Here is a 20413-nt window from a genome sequence, read left to right as displayed (position 1 = left end):
GAACATAATTAATTAAAGAAAATAGGGAGTAACAAATCTAAGTAAATATATTGTTGCACTTAACAACAGGTTTTTTCTCTTTACTTATCTGATAGAGACAGGGTCTATGTTGCCCAGGCTGGTCTCAAACTCCTAGGTTCAAGAAATCCTCCAACCTCAGCCTCCCAAAGTGCTGGGATTACAGGTGTAAGACACCCTGCTCAGCCTGCCATACATTTTAACTTTGGAATGAAATTTAAATTTCCATTTAAACATAGATGTTTCTGAAATTATGGGAATTTACAAAACAAAATAACAAGTCACTCTTGTAAAGAGATGAGAAACTGCTCAATTTTTCTATATCACCCTCTCCACGCTTTGCCTGGGATAAGAGGAGGTAACCCAGCTTTTCCCACACTGAGCAGAGGTGACCTGCCTCTCTCTAATGAACTGTGCTTTATGCCTGTTTTATTCCTGAGAGAAGAGTTTGGATAGAGTAGGATTAAAGTTTGTTTTAAGAGACCCTTCCTGCAGGGTATAGTGGCTCATGCCTGTAATCCCAGCACTTTGGGAGGCCAAGACAAGAGGATTGCTTAAGCCCAGGAGTTTGAGACCAGCCAGGGCAACACAGGAGGACACCCCCATCTCTACAAATATTAAAAAAAAAAAAAAATAGCTGAGCATGGCAGTACACACTTGTAGTCCCAGGTAGCAACTCAGGAGGCTGAGGTAGGAGGATCACTTGAACCTGCAAAGTGGAGGCTGCAGTGAGTTATCACTGTACCAGTGTACTCACCTGGGCAACATAGCAAGACCCTATCTCTACAAAAATAAAAATAAAAATTAGCTGTGTATGGTGGTGTACACCTGTAGTCCTAGCTACTCAGGAGGCTGAGGTGGGAAGATTGCTTGAGCCCAGGAGTTTGAGGCTGCAGTGAACTATTACTATGCCACTGCACTCCAGCCTGGGCAACCGAGCAAGACCTAATCTCTATAAAAATGAAAAAGACCCCTCCTTCCAACAACATTAAACCACTAGAGATGTTTCATACTGCCTACAATTTTTTCTCTCTTTCTGTTCACAATACACTGGGACTTACAGGCAGAGTAAGAGTCAATGGAAGCTATGGTAAGAAAGTCAACAGAGGGCTGGAGGAACAATACCAACAGCTAGGATTCTCTACTCCCAGATTTGCTAACAAGCATTGATTTGCTCCACTGATATACAACACAATCTGAGGGAAGATCATTGAAAATCTAGGATCTTTTGTTCTAAAGTTGGAATCATGGGGAGGCATTTTCTCAACCTTGTTCATGTCTCTTTCCTTTGCAGGTCAACAGGCTTTGGCTTCTTAAATGCGCTATGCAAGGCAGCAGCCGTCCTGGGAAACTTAATATTTGGCTCTCTGGTCAGCATCACCAAATCAATCCCCATCCTGCTGGCTTCTACTGTGCTCGTGTGTGGAGGACTCGTTGGGCTGCGCCTGCCTGACACACGAACCCAGGTTCTGATGTAATGGGAAAAAAAGCCATCCTTCCTGCGTTTCTTCCTCCTGCCCTGGGTCAATTCTCCTTCCTGACTCAAGGCTTCAGAGTTTTCCTATATAGAAAGGTGATCAAGTATCAGAACATAAACACGTGCTGTGACTTAAAATTTAGAAGCATATCATCTTGCCCCTTTGTGATTTTGCACAGGTTGTTTGTTTGTTTTGTTTGAATGCATTGTTATCTTTCCAAACTGTGATGCTACTGCCTCCCGCAAATCAGTGGAAGCATTTCTAAAATGCCCTAGGCAGCCAGGCTTCCCTGGGGTTCTGCTCATTGAAAGTTTAGAAGCTAAGAAGACTGGGCTGGTGTAAGAAATAGATCCTGCTCCTAATTTAACATTAACAGGAAATATAAGTCGGCACATTATTGCATTTGTGCTGAGAAGAGGGATTCTTTTTTTTTTTTTTTTTCTAACAGAGTGATATTTCCTGTTTACTTAGGAAAGGACACCCAGTAATTCTCACTGTTATAGCAGAGCCTTTCAAAGAAAACCATGTGGCACCAAACAGGGCTGGGTGGGGCTCTTTGGGGCAAGACAATTAAGGTGACTCTGCTGACAAGAAAAATAAAAGCTTTGCAATTAGCAGCAAAAATCTGAGTGAGCTGCATAAGCAAGATTTCTGTCAGAAAGCCCAATTAAACCTCTGAAGAGTGTGAGGAAAAAGAACTGTAACAGTATCTGTGACTGTGGCATGTGGTTCAGAATGTTTGAAAATCAGAGATCCGAGAGAGAGCTTCTGCCTCCATTTACCAATCCCACTCCTTCAGCTGCCCTTGGTCTTGCCAGACAGCAGATTCAGGGAAAGAAAGCTGCTTCTTAAAAACTGTCTGCCTACCTGATTCTGCCACTTACCCACACTATCTCTAGTCTAGAGATTGCCAGTGGATAGCTAAATTGTAAACTGCAAATTAGGAAGAAATTCACACCTAGAGCCATTTGGAAATACAAAATGGTACCTCTTTCCAGTACCTCTTTGCTGTGGGACTGGCCCGCCAGGACCCCCACCCCACCTGGCCCGCAGTTGACATTCAGCTTCCCAGCTGGCATCAGCAAAGAGGGTTTGTCCCTCTAGTTTCCCCAGGGCTGGCCCACTGCTCAATGCGCTCCTGGCTCCCTGTAAAATCACAGCCCGCCTGGACTCCTGAGGGCCCCTCTCACAGACAGACCATCTCCCTGTGGTGGTTTGACTGCTCATTTTACCTCTGGAATCTGCCTGGGCTTGGAAGAAAGAGGTCAGCCAGGACATTCCCACGGGCCCGCTGTCAGCTACATGACCTTCTCGCCTCTCAGGCTCCCCTTCCCCCAGGCTCGTCCTTTTTACACCTCTTCTTTGAAATCTGAACCTTCCTTGTAGACTTGCAGCCAATGACCAGAAGCCAGGAATAAATCCCATATTTAAACAATATTCCTTTTTTAACTGCCTCGATAGAGGTTTATTCTTGTTACTTATTATAGGCATTTTCAGGCAAGCCATAGCTTGGGGCCTCCAGGAAGGGAAAGCTTTTGTTTCCACTGATCATTATATTCAGAGATGTCCTAACTCCCCTGAGGCCCCCCTGCCTCCCCCTCCCCTTCCTAATGATCCCTCGCTGAGCTCAGACTAAGTGAAAAGCTTCTTTCATTAACATAAGCCATTAATCGACTTCCCCTTGAAGTAATTCAGGTCTGCAGAGGGGGGAAGACTGGTGTTGGGGGCAGTGGGAAGAGGGTGGTTCCCTGGGGGTCTGTGATCAGGGCTAGAACATCAGGAAAATCCGAACCAAAAACTGCAAAGGTGGCAGGAAGAAGAAAAATCACTGAAGGCTAGACAAGATGCATTTGAAAGATACCAACCGCACAGGGAAAGAAACAACTTTCTCTCACTTCTGCCTCCTATCATTTTATTGGAGAACAAAGACAGCAGTCAAACAACCCAAGAAAGTACCCTGTATGTTTTTCTTCTTCCACATGTACCCATTTTCCCACCTATCTCTCCCTGATTTGTCTTCTTTAAAAAGACATTTGGGGACCTGAGCAGGTCTTTTAGTTGAATGCAGCATGTGGAGAAATAACTGCAAAAGCCAGGAGTGCATCTCCATCAACCCATCAAAAGAAAAATAGAAATGTACATGGGCATCGCTGTCTCTAGTCCTCTGTGATAGTTCACTTTGCTAACTAGACTACCTTTACTTTTCAAAATATCTCTAATGTCTGCTCTGGGGTCTAAATGCATAAAACATCTCCCAAGCTGCAGAGCACAGTTATTCAGAATTTTATTTGAACACTGGGTTGGGTCAGCATAGGATAAACCAGCAAAACCTTACTTCATGAGACCTGCCATCCGTGTCCCCTGCAGAAGGACCGTTCTTGGCCTACTTGTTACCTAATCCGAGCATCCTTGGTGGCCTAAGAGGGATCTTTTCTCATCTCCTGGACAGTCTGTGGTCACAAACCTTCTTGGTCACCACCTCTCCCACCTTTTGTGCACTCTTCCCTGCCTCCTTGAGACTGTTCATCACCTTGATTTTCTAAGAGAGCTCAAATCATTTCCAAAGCATGTGGTGTGGCCTGTATAGCTTGCTCCAGATTTAGCTGGAGATTAAGAAACAGCCAGGATATTAAACAGAAACTCTCAGCTGTATCAGTGTAGCAGGCCACTGGCACCTAAACATGCAACTGGCATCTCATTTCACCTACAGTAGAAGGAAAATGAAAATTTGCACAAAAATGAAAACCTAGGAAATAGTCCACTTGCTCCTATATCTTTACCACCTTTTCTAACTAAAATTTCCCTGTTGCTCTTTGGAATCAATCCAGAATGCTCCCAAGTCCCATTATTATCACAGAATCTTCTCAGTAGGGAAAAACAAACAACTGCTTCAAACTGTGAATTCTGTATGTACCACATTCTATCCCAGGTATTGGGTTTTAAGGCACCCAACTCACATTCAGTCCTGCTGCCTGAATCATCTCACACCAGAGTACAGACCTGGGAGACGCGATAGATGGGTCCTAGCCTGACCTTCACCACTAAGCGGTACAGGGACCCAGATCTTGCTGTGGAGACTGTAAGTCGTTGAACATCTCTAGTTCTCACTTTCCCCGTGCACAAAATAAAGGATTGGGACTAGTCTGCTCTCCACTCTCCAGCATTCTAGAAGACAGTAATGAAAATAGCTTCATCTTATCTGCCTTCTTATGCTAAACTCATTTTTTTTTTTTTTAGATGGAGTTTCACTCTGTTGCCCAGGCTGGAGTGCAGTGGTGGGAACTCTGCTCACTGCAACCTCCGCCTCCCGGGTTCAAGTGATTCTCCCACCTCAGCCTCCCAAGTAGCTGGGACCACACGCATGCGCCACCACGCCCAGCTAATTTTTGTATCTTTTAGTAGAGATGGGGTTTCACCGTGTTGGTCAGGCTGGTCTCGAACTCCTGACCTCAAGTGATCGGCCCACCTCAGCCTCCCAAAATGCTGGGATTACAGGCGTGAGCCACTGGAGGCCTCAACTCATTTTTACAAGCACTAAATAGGTTTAGTTTATAAACTGAAAAATTAGGAAATAGGCACGCATAAAAAGAGTGTAGGAAGTTGTTTGGGAAGCCCGCATGGAATAGGCCAGAAAGCACAGTCCCCATGCTGTCTGCCCTGCCAGCATCTCAGCATCCTGACTAGTATCTCTGTTCACTGCAGGTTTGACAGTTACCATCACCCAGCCAGAAAAGGGCCCCGCCTTGCCAGATAAACGCGCTTAGGTTAGAAGACTATAATTGCAATATTACCCTACAGCTCTCCTGACTGTTTATTCCATTATTTTCTTGAAACATGGCCTTAAGTATTATACGTAGGCTTCAGAAACAGCTTTTCAGTGATTTTACCTATATTGGCAAATAGACAAATCTCACCAAATCAGAGTTCAGGTTTTCACCAAAAACTGCTTAGTTGTCTTTCAAGATACCTTAAGAGATCAAAGGGGAGGTGGGAAAAGAAATGTAGTGACAGAAGGGAGAGTCCAAGATACCACTGATAAGGTTCCAGCAAAGAGATTAGGACACAGCAGAGACTTTCTAAATGCTGGGATCATTTCCAAAGCAGTCCAGGGGAATACTTTCTGATTCCCTCTGCCAATCAAAATAGATAGAATATGATATTCTCCAATTTTTTTTCTGTTTGATGTCAAAATGGCCTTTACCTATTTCTTCAGTAATATACCTGATCTGTTCATGCACTAAAGGCTCTGGAGCCAGGAATGTCTGAATTTGGCCTTCACCTGGTATCACAGAAAGACAACTGGGATATTGGTGTTAAGGGGCATATCGGCTGTATGTTAGGTTTTCTTTAATCCCCACATCGTGCCAAACTTAGTCTGGTTACTAAGCCTAAAAACGCCAGTATTGCAACAACTTCTGAAATCTGCACAGTGGGAAACTCTGAAGTGGACTGTACGTTTCTCACAGTTTTTGTTTCTGCTCAGCAAAGTATGTATTTTAAGTAAAGCTTCTCTTGTTATCTGTAATGTAGACAAAAAAAAAAAAAAAAAAAACCTGTTAGTATATTCTGGATGTATTGCGTGTCCCTTCATTGTTTCAGGTATGGCCTAACAGTTCTCCGTGTGATGTTCTTTTGCTCTAAATGTTGACCATTCCTCTTGTCGCCCGTCTCTCACCAACCAGTCACAGAGCCATTGCCAGGGCTCCCTTCAGTCTTTCTTAAACAATATCTAAATGCAGTTTAGTAATCCCAGGATTTTGAGTTACAAGAATACAGTTTATGGGTCTGTTTCAGCTCTTACTTAAGGCTAGCATGGTTGGGCAGGGGAAGAGCTGAGCTGAGCCTTCACTGATCTCTTGTCATTTCATATGATTATCCAGTAAATACTTATTGAGCACCTCCCATGTAATACGTATTGAGACACTGCTGTGTGCAATAATTAAGCCTACGGAGGACTTAAATGAGGGCAAGGAAAACAGAATGAGAGAAAACACTCTTACACTGACCCCCATTACATATGAACCCTCCGCGCCCCCGCATAAACACGAAGTGTTATTTTTCCACATTTAAAACAAATAATAGCCTTCAGCAGACAGTGCAGGAACTATTCAGTCATTGAGATTACCTTTGATGAGAGGAGAAAGCTGCTTGATTACCTGGTTTTTGTTGGAGAGACTATTAACTAGTACTTGGAAAATGAGAAAAATGAAACCACACATAAGCTGTTCCCTTAAATAATCTCAGCAGGATATTGCACTAAGATATTATTCAAGGAAAAGAATCAGGAGCAGAGATAGCCCCATCTCTCTAGAGCATTTTTTTTGGGGGGGGCGGGGGGGGGCGGGGGATGGAGTCTCGCTCTATTACCTAGGCCGGAGTGCAGTGGTGCAATCTCGGCTCAATGCAACTTCCGCCTCCCAGGTTCAAGCAATTCTCCTGCCTCAGCCTCCCAGGTAGCTGGGATTACAGGTGCATGCCACTATGTCCGGCTAATTTTTTGTATTTTTAGTAGAGATGAGGTTTTACCATTTTGGCCAGGCTGGTCTCCAATTCCTAACTTCAAGTGATCTACCCACCTTGGCCTCCCAAAGTGCTGGGATTACAGGCATGAGCCACCACACCTGGCCTAAAGTCCCGCTTTCTTCTGAGGTGTTCTTTTCATGGTGTGAAACCAGAGACAGGAGCTAGGGAGTCTGTTCCCCAGCGAATAGTGTTGGGGTTTTCTCTTCAGAGCTAAGTCAGCAAAGCCTGCAGCTGCTGCCACTCCCCTGGTCTGTGCCTCCCAGGGTGTTTCCTTTCTGATTTTGAAGATTTGTGGGTGAGTCAATTATCTTTGCAGACATCCTAAAGCAGCTTCCCTCCTCTCTACCCTCAGCAGATAAGCCATCCAGAAAACAGGTTCTGACAGCCAGTAGCGGGGGCATTTTGGGTTTCAGTTTAAAACTGGTGCGTGTTGTTGCAAGTGTCTTGAAGTTGCAAAGGATGTTTGGGGTTCTAGGGCCTGCAGGGGGGCAGAGCAGAAAGAGGGTAGTTGTCAGTGACCCTCTACCCTCCTCTGAGAGCCCCATTGCCATTTTTGCCCACCAGTTCTCTTCTTACCTCCTCAGGGCAGTGCCCACTCATTTCTTTTATTTCCCTTTTGTTTTTTTTCCTTTCCTCCTCTGGTCGACAACCTCTTAATTCTAGCAGTGTACAAAAGCAAGGCCAAGCTTTCCTGGGGCACTTGGGATGAAAGGCCCATCCATGCCTGTTGTGGAGGCACAGAGGGGGAGAAGGTGAAGAACAGGAATGGGTGCAGGGGGAGTGTGAACGCAAGGCTGCTGGCTTTGGCACAGCTCCCTGTGCAGGGCTGGATTTCCAATTGCTTTTCAGTGCCTGTGCCCTGATAGGATGGGCACAGCTGGTATGGAATCAGAGCAGCCCATCTCCAGAGCAGAAGTCTGAGAGCTCAGCGTTTGACTCCTGGAAGACCAGGATGTTCCTACCTGGGTTCTCGAGATTCATTGGCTAGTGGAGGTAGATGGTACTCTCCATGTCTGCAGAAGATTCCCCACTTGGTGCTGAAGGCTAGGTGCCTTCCAGTCAGGTCTGAATGCTGAAATTGCAGAGATTGTCCACTCTCTGCCTACTTTACTGCATTCATGCTCCCCTTAGATCCAAGAGTGCCCAGGACTAGGAGCAGAAAGCAGTTTTCAACCCTTTGTTCAGACTCAGACGGGTTTCAACTCAAGCGGGTAATCTACCCCAGCAGCAGGGGTGCAAAGTCCAAAACAGCTTTGTGGTGCCTGGGGAGTGACTAGGCAGCCTGCTCACAGGGGCTGGAGTCATCTAAAGCTAGTGATGAGCTGGAACAGCTTTGAACCGGTTCACCAGAACTGATTGTTAAACTTTCAGAACTTTTGAGAGTCAGTTGAGAAACATAGCTATTATTAAAAAATTAAATAAGATTAGATAAATTATAGCTAAAAGCAAAGGCAACATATAGTCAAAGCTCATCACTTTCTACTTATTTTACTACATTTTACCATTATCTGTGCCCATGAGGTAATGTATGCCTATTATGTCTGTATGGTAGAAATACTGTATACAGGTATACTACTACACACACCTTCCCAAGTGATAGTATTTTTGTAGTTTGAGATCAGCTATAGTGGTGGTATTTATACCATGGAAAGCAACAAAGCCATGCAAATCAGACTCCTCCTAACCCCTAAGACAGTTGTTAAACATTTGCCAGCATACCACCATCTAAAGCCCTAAAGAATGCTTGGCCTCCCACTGCATAGACCCTGGCCACATCACATTGAGTTTCATGGATTTATGGGTCAGCATTGCCCCTAAGTCCAAGGAAGGGGAAAGACTTAGCAAGCTCAACCTCGTATGATTCACAAAGGGTTTCTTTCTGCATTTGTATTGATTCAGAATAGGACCCAGTACGGAGAATCCACTGTTATCTATGGGTGTCATTCCTTCAGAAAGAATGTACAGTAAAATTGGCTATTTCATGCTATGCAAACAAAATGAAACTAGTTTGAAGTTGCAAAGTGTCTCCCCTCTTGCGCCCACGTAGTCATCCAAGAAGGAAACTCCTTCCTTGCCTTGATATTCACCAGGCCTACCTAGATAGAACTTGACAAATTGGCCTAACTTCATCTCCGCTGCTATTGTTATATATTTGCTTTACTGAATCTATGTCCTATGTCAGTCAGAAGAAAAAAGAAATGTCCTTTTTTAATATACACTTTCTTAGCATCCATGCAGTTATGTATCCTCATCCTGATCCAGGAACATATTGAACAGATCATATGTCTTTTGTTACTATCTAGATACACTAAATAACATGCTAGAAGAGTTTTCTCTTTCAGGTGAACTTCCATTTTGAACATATGCTAAACGTGCTATCTACTGTCTTTTTTAATGAGATCTTGGCAATGGTCCTGTTGGTTTTGGTGTTTGGATTGTTTGGCTTTGTTTTCTTTTTTTATTCTTCCTGTTTTTAATGCTGTGTAAGATCTCCTGCTATGAATGTTCCAGTTACCCCTATTGTACTGTATATATGTGTGCTGCATGTGTGAACCCCAGTAAATTCTGTTTCAGGTTTTCGAGTTTTCATCTTAAGTACAGCTGGTCCTATTGTGAACTCATCTTTCTTGTATGCTCCTCTGTGTCTGATTTCCAATTGCCAAAATGTTTGACCAAGTGTGTTTTGACAAATATCCCGAGACAGCCATGCGTATCCTTGTGAAAGGGCATGCTCCATGTGGGATGGCTCGTGTACAGCATAAATCTATCAAACTTGGAATTGTGTATACATTTATATGCCAGATAACTAACATTCATGTAACAGCTGCAAAGATATTTAGTGTATATCAGATTAATAAAAGAGCATTTTTTTGCTCCATTATATTCAAATACAGATTGCTGTGTGACTGGCTTCCCTTCTAAGCATGAATTGACCCTTCAAAAAATGAGCACTTTTTTAATGTCCTTAGATATAGAGAAAACCTGTTTCTCCAATTCAGGTTTATTTGATTTGTTTCTGTGGGCTGGTGTCACGGGTATTGATGTGTTGTTGATCTTACGTGAGTATTTTCCAACTGTTAGCCAGGACCAGTGGGAAGAATATGTTCGTGGGGGAGTTTGTGGCAAAGCAGACGCTTGTGTTCTTTTGCCCTAGAGTAGAAATAGCAAACAGATTTTTATTTAGCATATTAAATCCACTTGATTGGTAGTAGCTGCTTGGAACAGTGGTTTAAGAACAATGAGAAAAAGTGCTATACTTTATGGAATTCACATTGGAGGCAGAAACACAGAAACACATTGGAGGCAGAAATGCCGCATATTTGCTATCCCCAAAAGAGTTCCCGTGACTGCATTTAACAGAAGACACAAGTCTTCTTTTATTCTTTTATTCCTTTAATTTCCTAATAAACTGTCTTTACTAACAAAGAGGATGGGGCCATCCCAAGGTTGGTTCTGATGTGGCTTGATAACATTATTGGAGACCCAGATTCTTTCCATCTTTTAGATCAGCCATCCTCAGCATACTGGCTTTTGTCCCTATGGGCATGAGATGGTGGCTGCAACTCTAAGCATCACATCTTCACACATCTAAGCGCCAGAAGGAGAACTAGTCCCTCCTTTTGACCCCTTTTTAAGATCAAGGAGAACATTCTCGGAATCCTCCAGCAGACTCCCCATTATGTCTCATTGGCTGCATTTGCATCATCTGCCAACTCCTAAACCAATCACGAGCAAGAGGAACATAATTACCATAACTGGCTTAGACTAATCAAGAGTCACCTCTCCCCCTATAGCTGTAAGGGGCCCAGTCTCTCCTGAAGCACATGGCTCCTGACTGCCTGAACAAAATGGGGGGTTTGTAAGCAAGGAAAAAGGCAGGTAACTGCTGGGTAAGCAAGCAACAGTGGGCTGTGTCTGAGCTCTAGAACCATGCTGTCTAATATGATAGCCACATGTAGCTATTTATATTTAAACTTAACTAAAACTAAAAGAATTCAGTTCCTTAGTTACACTTAGCCACATTTCAGATGCTTGATTGCCACATGTGACCAGAGGCTACCATATTGAACACTGAAAATATAGAATATCCCATCATCACCAAAAGTGCTATTGGCTAGTGCTATCCTACTAGTTGTGCATTCACACCCCTCTGCAGGCTGTTCCTTCTCTTGGAACCAGCTCTCACTTCTTCCAGGTTCTCTCCCCCAGCTAGATCCTCCTTCTTTGCTGTAGCAATTTCTTTCCCCCTTTTCTGATACCCAGCCTATCGCTCTATATAGATCTTAACCCTTTGTCCAGCTTTCCACTCCTCCAGTTGTAGGCCCTATTCCTTATTTAAGAAAAGCTACAGTCACACATTTTCCTTTCTTTCCTGCTTCATGATCAGGCTGTTGAATGAGGGAGAAAAGAAAAGTCCACAGGCTTCAAAACCCCTAGTGTATCAGGGATGACAGCAAGTACAGGAATTCACCAGAGGATGCTGGGGTGTAGATGACTTTAGCAAAAGTCATTGCGAGTTCTGAAGGAAACAACAGGCCTGGCATGGACCAGTGGCTCCAAAGCCCCAAATGTGAAATTCCTAATAATCAGTGTGTTAAAACAAGGCAACATAAGTCTTGAGGTATACATTTTCCTGCTTGTTGATATCTGATGCAATGAAATTGCTATCATTATCTGTATTATTTGCTAGGGCTGCTGTAACAAAATACCACAGATTGGGTGGCTTAAGCAACCAAATTTCTTTTCTTACAGATCTGGAGACCAGAAGTCCGAGATCCAAGTGTCAGGGAGGGTTGGGTTTTTCTCAGGACTCTCTCCTTGGCTTGTGCATGGCCATCTTCTCTCTGTGTCTTCAGATAGTCTTCCCTCTTTACATATCTGTGTCCTAATTTCCTTTTCTTATAAGGAAACCAGTCATGCTGGATTAGGAGGTAGTCCAACCCCATCCAGTACCTACACTAATGACTTCTTTTCAACTCGAATACCTCCTTAAAGACCCTATCTCCAAACTCAATCACATTCTGAGGCACTGGGGGGTTGGGACTTCAACATACGAATTTGGGAAGAAGACAATTCAGCCCATAGCATTATCCCAAATACTACCTATTTGATTGTGTATGTATACTGTATACTGTGTATAGAAGTTTGCTGTGTATATATTGTTATAGAAGGGAATGGAATGTGCCTATGGTCTGATGGGCAGGTAGCATGGGCTGTGTGCATGCATTCACACCTGTGCATGCTGTTCATTCAGAGGTGATGATAAAAACAGGCTGAGGAACAAGGGTCCTGCACTCATAAGCCAGAAACAGATAATTCTGGGGGAGACCTCAGGGCAGCCTGGCTAGGCTACTCTGAGAACTGTGGTTATTTGCCTCCCTCTGTCTCTCCGTTTATTAGAATTTCAGATGAGAATGTGCTCTCTCTGCACAGTAATTAAAAAAAAAACAAACTTGCAGTCAGTAGGCACATCCTTCCTCTCCCTACACCACAGCCTCTGAACGAAGCAGCCTTCTCTGTGAGCCTGTCTCCAGGGGAAGCTTCCTCCAAGACAGTGACCAGCTTGAGCCCTGGTGGCTCCAAGGGGAGCCAGGGGCAGCAGCATTCCTGGAGCTTGGATAAGACCATGCCACCTACTACTACTGCAATCCCTTTGTTCAGTGGGGAGAGCAAATGCATCATCCTCTCCTGTAATTTGCAGTCCAGACACCAGGTGGAGAAATGAAAACCACAAAAGGAGACACATTCTTGAAGGAAAGCCAGGCTCCTGCCCTGCAGCCACTGGAACTCCCTGGGGCCAGAATGAAGTAGATTGGGTAGTCTGGGTCACAGAGGACAGGATAAGCTCCAACCTTGACTCCAAGTGCACCAGCAGCCACCTGCCTTCAGCCATATTTCTGCCTCCTCTACTCCAGAGCCCTCAGGGAGGCTGAACAGACAGCACGTGAAGCAGCTCCACTCCCTAACATCTGCTTCCTCACCTTCAAGGTGGTACCAAAAATGCCCTTTGGACTGAGATTTCCAAGGAAACTGCATCAGCAAATTCAGGTTTGGGTGGGGCTATAAGGAAAGCCACCATACATTACAAAGGGCTAAGTGATGTATAAGTTGCCCCACCCCTCTTTTGCTCTTTGCAAACATTGGACATATCCCACCCCCACTGCAGTCTGCTGCTGCTAACCCTCTCTGAGGGGCTTTGCTGTGCTATTGCCCCCTCTTCAGCCTCCCACCTTCAGTAGAAGACAAACATAATATTTTCTTTCTTTTTTTTTTTTTTTTTTTTTTGAGACAGATTCTCATTCTGTCACCCAGGCTGGAGTGCAAAGGCACGATCTTGGCTCACTGCAACCTCCACCTCCTGAGTTCAAGTGATTCTCCCACCTCAGCCTCCCGAGTAGCTGGGATTACAGGCACCTGCCATTATGCCTGGCTAATTTTTATATTTTTGTTGAGATGGGGTTTCACCATGTTGGTCAGGCTGGTCTTGAACTCCTGACCTCAGGTGATCCAACCACCTCGGCCTCCCAAGTGCTGAGATGACAGGCGTGAGCCACCGCGCCCGGCTTACAGTACTTTCTAAAGTACACTCAGGCTTGGGCACACCTCACAGCCCCATTTCTCTTTCCAAACTGAGGACTGGAAGCTTCAGAGGCAGACACTGTGTCACCATTGCTAAGTGCATGAGTTTGAGCAGGGTCACCTCAAGGTTTGGGAAGACGGGTCCTCTTTAAGAAAAATAATACAAAATTACAAACACAAAATTAACGTAAAAGTAACTAGAATGAGAAAAGAGGTCCTCACAATTTACGCATTTTTAAAAAACTGATAAATTCACAAATTTTAACAAAATCCAGAAAAATAACAATCCTTTTTATTAACTGCCTGACACATTTCTATAAATTATTTTTCTATATTTTTTCAGTGCATATTCTTTGATTGCCTCTTCATTTTCATGTGGCAACAGTTTTGTGATATCATTGCCTATATAGAGAATAGAAAGATAAAAACTGGTTTTGATTAGTAATAGTTGTTTGGTTTTTTTAAGATTTCTCATTTCAATGGGCATGGTGGCTCACACCTGTAATCCCAGCACTTTGGGAGGCCAAGGCGGGCGGATCACGAGGTCAGGAGATCGAGACCATCCTGGCTAACAAGGTGAAACTCTGTCTCTACTAAAAATACAAAAAATTAACTGGGCGTGGTGGTGGGCACCTGTAGTCCCAGCTACTCAGGAGGATGAGGCAGGAGAATGGCGTGAACCTGGCAGGCGGAGCTTGCAGTGAGCCAAGATTGTGCCACTGCACTCCAGCCTGGGTGACAGAGTGAGACTCTGTCTCAAAAAAAAAAAAAAAAAAAGATTTCTCATTTCTCCTCCACTTCCCACATACTCTCTGTGCTGAAGACACAGGCCACATTCAGTTTTGTAGTCCAGTGTCTGGCTTTGTCAGAGGCGTTTAAACCAGAGCAACTCCATCTTGAACAGGGGCTGGGTAAATGAGGCTGAGACCTATTGGGCTGCATTCCCAGGAGGTTAAGTCATTCTAAGTCACAGGATGAGATAGGAGGCTGACAGAAGATACAGGTCATAAAGACCTTGCTGATAAAATAGGTTGCAGTTAAAGTAACTGGCCAAAACCCACCAAAACCGAGATGGTGAGGAAAGTGACCTCTGGTCATCCTCACTGCTCATTATACACTAATCATAATTCATTAGCATGCAGAAAGACACTCCCTCCAGCGCCATGACAGTTTACAAATGCAATGGCAATATCAAGAATTTACCCTATATGGTCTAAAAGGGGGAGGAACCCTCAGTTACAGGAATCGTCCACCCCTTTCCCAGAAAACTAATGAATAATCCACCCCTTGTTTAGCATATAAGTAAGAAATAACTATACGTATCCTTAGTCCAGCAGCCCAAGCTGCTGCTCTTCCTGTGGAGTAGTCATTCTTTTATTCTTTTCATTTCCTAATAAACTTGTCTTCACTTTACTGCATGGACTCACCCCTAATTCTTGTGTGAGGTCCAAGAACCCTCTCTTGGGGTCTGATTGGGACCCCTTTCTGTTAACAGTTCTGTACATCAAGTCAGGACACAGGCATGTGGGCACAGTGGGCAGCAGGATATTCCTGGAAGCCATCCTGCAGTGGGACAGCTAGCAATAACTTAATCTCAGAAGGGACTGCAAGGCACACTAATATATCCCACCAACTCAAACTGAAGAATATCCCAACTCAGATTCCTCTTAGCCTATCCGCAAAATGCCCAGCTCCACCCAACACTGGAGGAAATTGGAGAAAAGCAAGGCAGAATGGAAAGAAACAGTAGTTTTAACTGAGTAAGGAAACAAACTACTAAGATTGCAAATTTTCTAGTTTTGCAAATTTTTAAAATTTTTTATTATTTTTCATAGAGACGAGGTCTTGGTATGTTGTCCAGGCTGGTCTTGAACTCCTAGGCTCCAGCTATCCTCCTGCCTCAGCCTTCCAAAGTACTGGGATTACAGTCATGAGTCACTGTGCACCTGGCCTAGTTTTACAAAATTTTTTTTTTTTTTTTTTTTTTCCGAGATGGAGTTTCACTCTTGTCGCCCAGGCTGGAGTGCCCTAGTGCAATCTCGGCTCACTGCATCCTCTGCCTCCCAGGTTCAAGAGATTCTCCTGCCTCAGCCTCCCGAGTAGCTGGGATTTCAAGTGCCCACCACCATGCCTAGCTAATTTTTATATTTTTAGTACAGACGGGTTTTCACCATGTTGGCCAGGCTTGTCTCAAACTCCTGACCTCAGGTGATCCACCCACCTCGGCCTCCCAAAGTGCTGGGATTACAGGTGTGAGCCACCGTGCCCAGCCACAGATTTTTAAAAATTATATGACCAGCCACACATGGTGGCTCACACCTGTAATCCCAAAACTCTAGGGGGCCAAGGCAGGTGGATTGCTTGAGCCCAGGAGTTCAAGACCAGCCTGAACAGCATCCATCTCTACAAGAAACATGAAACAAAAAAACAACAACAAAAACACATATGACCATGTGAACACATTGCTAGGATCCACTTAGCACCTGGGAAGGGACTTATGCAAATGGAGGTGCCAGGGCTTAAGTCTCAGTAGCTTCATAGTAAACATTTCTCTGAGCTTTACAGTCAGACAATATGGGTTTGAGTCCTGACTTGGCCACTTAGCAGTGATGTGATGCATTGAGAAAGCAAAAATTAGTTTTTCCAAGCATTCATTTCTGCAACTGTGAATTAGAAATGATGATAGTTTGTATTTCACTGGGGTTTATAAGGATTGAGAAAATGTATATAAAAGGTTCAGCAATGTGCCTGACACACAAATTCTCACTAAATCATAGCCGCTGTGATTAGCACTACTGGCTCACATCTGCTCCTGGAGGCAGAGCTACACTTCCTTTCACTATGAGGATATTGGCATGTGGTGATCATGGGAGCCAGATCCCCTTGGGGTGCCGAAATGGGGTGGTGGGGAGGGGGTGGAACCTTGGCATTGCCTAACTCTCACAAGACTTTTTGCAGGACCGAATTATTCCTAGCTTCTATTATCATAGGCATGCATAGCAGGTACCTAGGCCTGTGGTGACCCTGGCAGCAACTCCAAGTGACTTACCCACATACCCCAAACCCTGCTGTGATTCTGCTTCCCACAAAAGCAGCCTGCACAGGGCCCTTCTCAGTGCACAGATGTCCAGCTCCAAGGGAGGGCCTCCGGCAGCCAGAAAGAGGAGGAAGGAGAGAAGGAAGGGGAAGTGGTCGTGCATATACGGGGACCTTACCAACTCCTGCAGGCCGTGAGTACACAGTACAGAGCCTGGCAGACCTGGCACAACTCGTCAAGGCTGCCTTTCCCCTGCTACCCAAGGCTTTGCCATTCATCCTGCCAGATCAGAGAAGCTACAGGCACAGAATGTTTGTCCAAGGCTCTGAGTCTTTTCCAGGTGCAGCCTCAGCAAATCACACCAGGAGAAGGAGTCCTGCTTCCTCAGGACTAAAAAGAAGACCAAAGAGCAACTGTTCACAGCAGGCCAAGTTTACAAAACGGTGGTGGAGAAAATGAATAATTTACGAGGATGAATGCAAGGCCATGTGAAGTGATCTCTATACACACAGGAAGATACCACAGGAAGCCAACAGTGAATGTCTGGAGCCCAACACTGTGCCAGGCCCCACAGGGCACACTCTGGAGCTGGTAAAGGTGGAGCAGCACTGCCAGGAGTTGGGAGCTCAGTCTCTAGACTCACACAGACCTGAGCTCACACCTAAGTTCTCCACTTGTAAGCTGTGTGGCCCAGGACAAGTTCATTAACCTCTCTGGGCCTCAATTCCTCATCTGTAAAATGAGGATACTTATTTGGGATATTCTTCTTTGAAAGGATTGAATAATATAATCCAAGTGCTTAAAACACACACTCAGTCTTTTATTGCATACATTTAATGTGTACAACATGGTATGTTGGTATACATAGAACACATTGTCTCTCTCTCTCTTTTTTTTTTTTTTTGATAGAGATGGGGATCTTGCTATGTTTCTTTCCCAGGCTGGTCTCGAACTCCTGACCCCAAGCAATCCTCCTGCCTCAGCCTCCCAAAATGCTGAGATTATAGGCGTGAGCCACTGCACCTGGCCTACATTCTCTTAATGATGTATTTTGATGCACAGAAGTTCCTAATTGTAATGTAGTCTAAGTTATCAACCTCTCCGTTTAGGTCAGTGCTTTGATTTCTGTCTACTTCAGGGTCAGGAAGACATTCTCCTCACCTAGCAGCTTTATTGTTTTTCATTTCACATTTAGATCTACATTCAGCTGGAATTCATTTTTGTGTATCTTTAGTAGTCATCAGAAGATCAAAAGACATCATTAAAGGAGTAAAAAGGCAAGCCTCAGAGTTAGAAAAGGTATTGACAATTGCAATCACCAAGAAAGGTATTTTATTCAGACAAGATGAAGAATTCCTACAAATCAATACAAAAAAGACATGCAACCAAATAGAAAAAGAGCAAAGACTTAAATATAAACTTCACCGAAAAAATATCCAGAAGATTATGGCCATTTAACATATGAAAAGGTGCTCAATTTCATTAGTTGTGAAGGAAATGCAAATAAAACCATGGTAAAATGCCACTAGAGACTCCCCCAAATGGCTAAAATTTAAAAGACTGATAATACCATGTGCTGACAAGGAGCACTCACCAAGGAACTCCCACTGCTGAGGAGGGGGGCAAATTGGTCTGACCACGTTAGAAACATGTTTGGAAATATCTGCTAAAGCTGCATAATTCCTCTTGGTATACACTCAATAGAAAGGTTTGCATATGTGCACCAAGAGACATGTACAACAAGGTTTGTAGCAGCCGGTGCCAAATATAGGACACCATGGAAAAATGCTGCCTTTCAGGTGGATTGCTTGAGCCCAGGAGTTCAAGACCAGCATAGGCAACATGGTGAAACCCCATCTCTACAAAAACTATGAAAATTAACTAGGTGTAGTGGCACATTCCTGTAGTCCCAGCTACTCAGGAGGCTGAGGTGGAAGGATTGATTGAGCCCTGGAGATTGAGGTTACAGTGAACGGTGATCACGTCACTGCACTCTAGCCTGGGCAACAAAGCAAGACCGTCTCAAATAACAACAGCAACAACAAACATTGCCTTCATCAGATTACCCTAGACTCACCCATTATCATCCAACCTCTGTCCCCTGCCCATCTTCTTTCTAGCATTCACACATCCGCCTGAATTATATATTCTACTTCTCCCTGTTTTCCAGCATTTTTATGATTCCTTCTAAAGTGTATTTTACCTCAGCTTCCAAAATAAGTATGATTTTAAGTGCCAAGATCACTAAAGAAAATTCAGAAAAGGCAGCTTGCCCTTGATTTGTTACAAAAGAAATACATCTCTATGGGAAAGAGACACTCTCTTTTTCCAGACTTCCTTATAATATAATGGTTACCATTAACTGAGCTCCATCTACGAGACTTGGTGCTTTACAGACATTGTTTGTATTAATTTATTTAAAAATGATTTTAGGCCGGGTGCGGTGGCTCACGCCTGTAATCCCAACACTTTGGGTGGCTGAGGCGGGCAGATCACCGGAGGTCAGGAGTTTGAGATCAGCCTGACCAACATGGAGAAACCCCATCTCTACTAAAAGTACAAAAATTTTTTGGGCGTGGTGGTGCATGCCTGTAATCCCAGCTACTCGGGAGGCTGAGGTAGGAGAATCGCTTGAACCTGGGAGGCGGAGGTTGTGGTGAGCTGAGATTGTACCATTGCACTCCAGCCTGGGTAACAAGAGTGAAACTCCATCTCAAAATAAATAAGTAAATAATTTTTAAAAACTTATTTTATGACATATTTGTATTTTAAATAATTTAAATTAAAAATGAACTATTTGTGATGCATTTGTTTCTTAAGTAATTTAGAATGAACTATTTTGTTACAGTTATTTCATAGCCATGTGGGTATATTATTATCCTCATTGCATAGATGAGGAAACTGACACTCAGGGAAGTTAAATGACTTGTCCCAAAATGCACAGTTAGTCAGTGACAGGCACAATTCAACCCTAAGTTGCTCAATCTTATTCTAACGTGCACAATCTTAACTACTAGGCTACCATACTTGCATATTCAGGACTAACCCAGCATAGATGTTACATCCTCGATATTCTCTCTTTTGCCTTTTTAGGCAACAGGGAAAGGCAAGCTCAAAAGTAGAAGGGAGAGTGTCAGCATTCTGGTATTTAGAATGAATTCATTGAAGGGTAAGCAAGTTTATCACATGCCAGTTCTCAACTAGGCACCAACAAACAATGGCTTAGAAAAACAGATCTAGTCCCTGCCCTCACAGAGCTTCCACCTGGAAGACTCTCCAAACGGCAAATAAGCATTCATTTAGGACACTTATTCAATAATATTATTGATCAGTCACCATGTGCATGGCACTGTGCTGGGTGCTGGAGACAGGCAGGGTGGAAAAGATAGACCCAGCTTCTCCTCCACCAGCTTACAGTCTAGCTGGGGAGACAGACAAGTAAATAGGCGAGGACAATATGACACGTACTATGATGGCAGAAGTTCTGACATTATCAGGGCTCCTAGAAGTAGGCCCTGACAGGAGGGTTAGGGAAGGCTCCCTAGAGCAGGAACACCACCCTTCTCTGCTCATACTCTTGGAGTGAGGCCAAGAGACTGCTGAGCCATCTTGGCTTGTCCCGGCTGTCAGGGTGATTTCCAAAGTACTCTTTCATCTGTTGGCTAACTCAATAGTAATAGCTAACAATTACAGAGCATTTAATATGAGCCAGGCACTGTTCTAGTGCTTTACAAAACATTTCTCATTTCATCCTCCCAGGAACCCTAGCTGGGAGCAC

The 20413-nt window shown here is 44.0% G+C and overlaps 1 protein-coding gene across 1 annotated transcript in view; it reads left to right on the top strand.

Moving 5' to 3' along the window:
- SV2C (synaptic vesicle glycoprotein 2C) overlaps positions 1-2120 on the top strand; it is a 245001-nt gene extending 242881 nt beyond the window's left edge. The window contains exon 13 of the mRNA XM_526889.8: positions 1313-2120. Coding sequence (XP_526889.2) covers positions 1313-1496 — 184 coding nt within the window. The 3' untranslated portion in view covers positions 1497-2120. The remainder of the gene's footprint in view (positions 1-1312) is intronic.
- The last annotated feature ends 18293 nt before the right edge of the window (positions 2121-20413 follow it).

Source organism: Pan troglodytes, chromosome 4 (genome assembly GCF_028858775.2).
Source record: "Pan troglodytes isolate AG18354 chromosome 4, NHGRI_mPanTro3-v2.0_pri, whole genome shotgun sequence".
Taxonomy (NCBI): Eukaryota; Metazoa; Chordata; class Mammalia; order Primates; family Hominidae; genus Pan; species Pan troglodytes.
The sequence above is the reverse complement of the archived record's forward strand: the minus strand, read 5'-3'. Positions and strand labels throughout refer to the sequence as shown.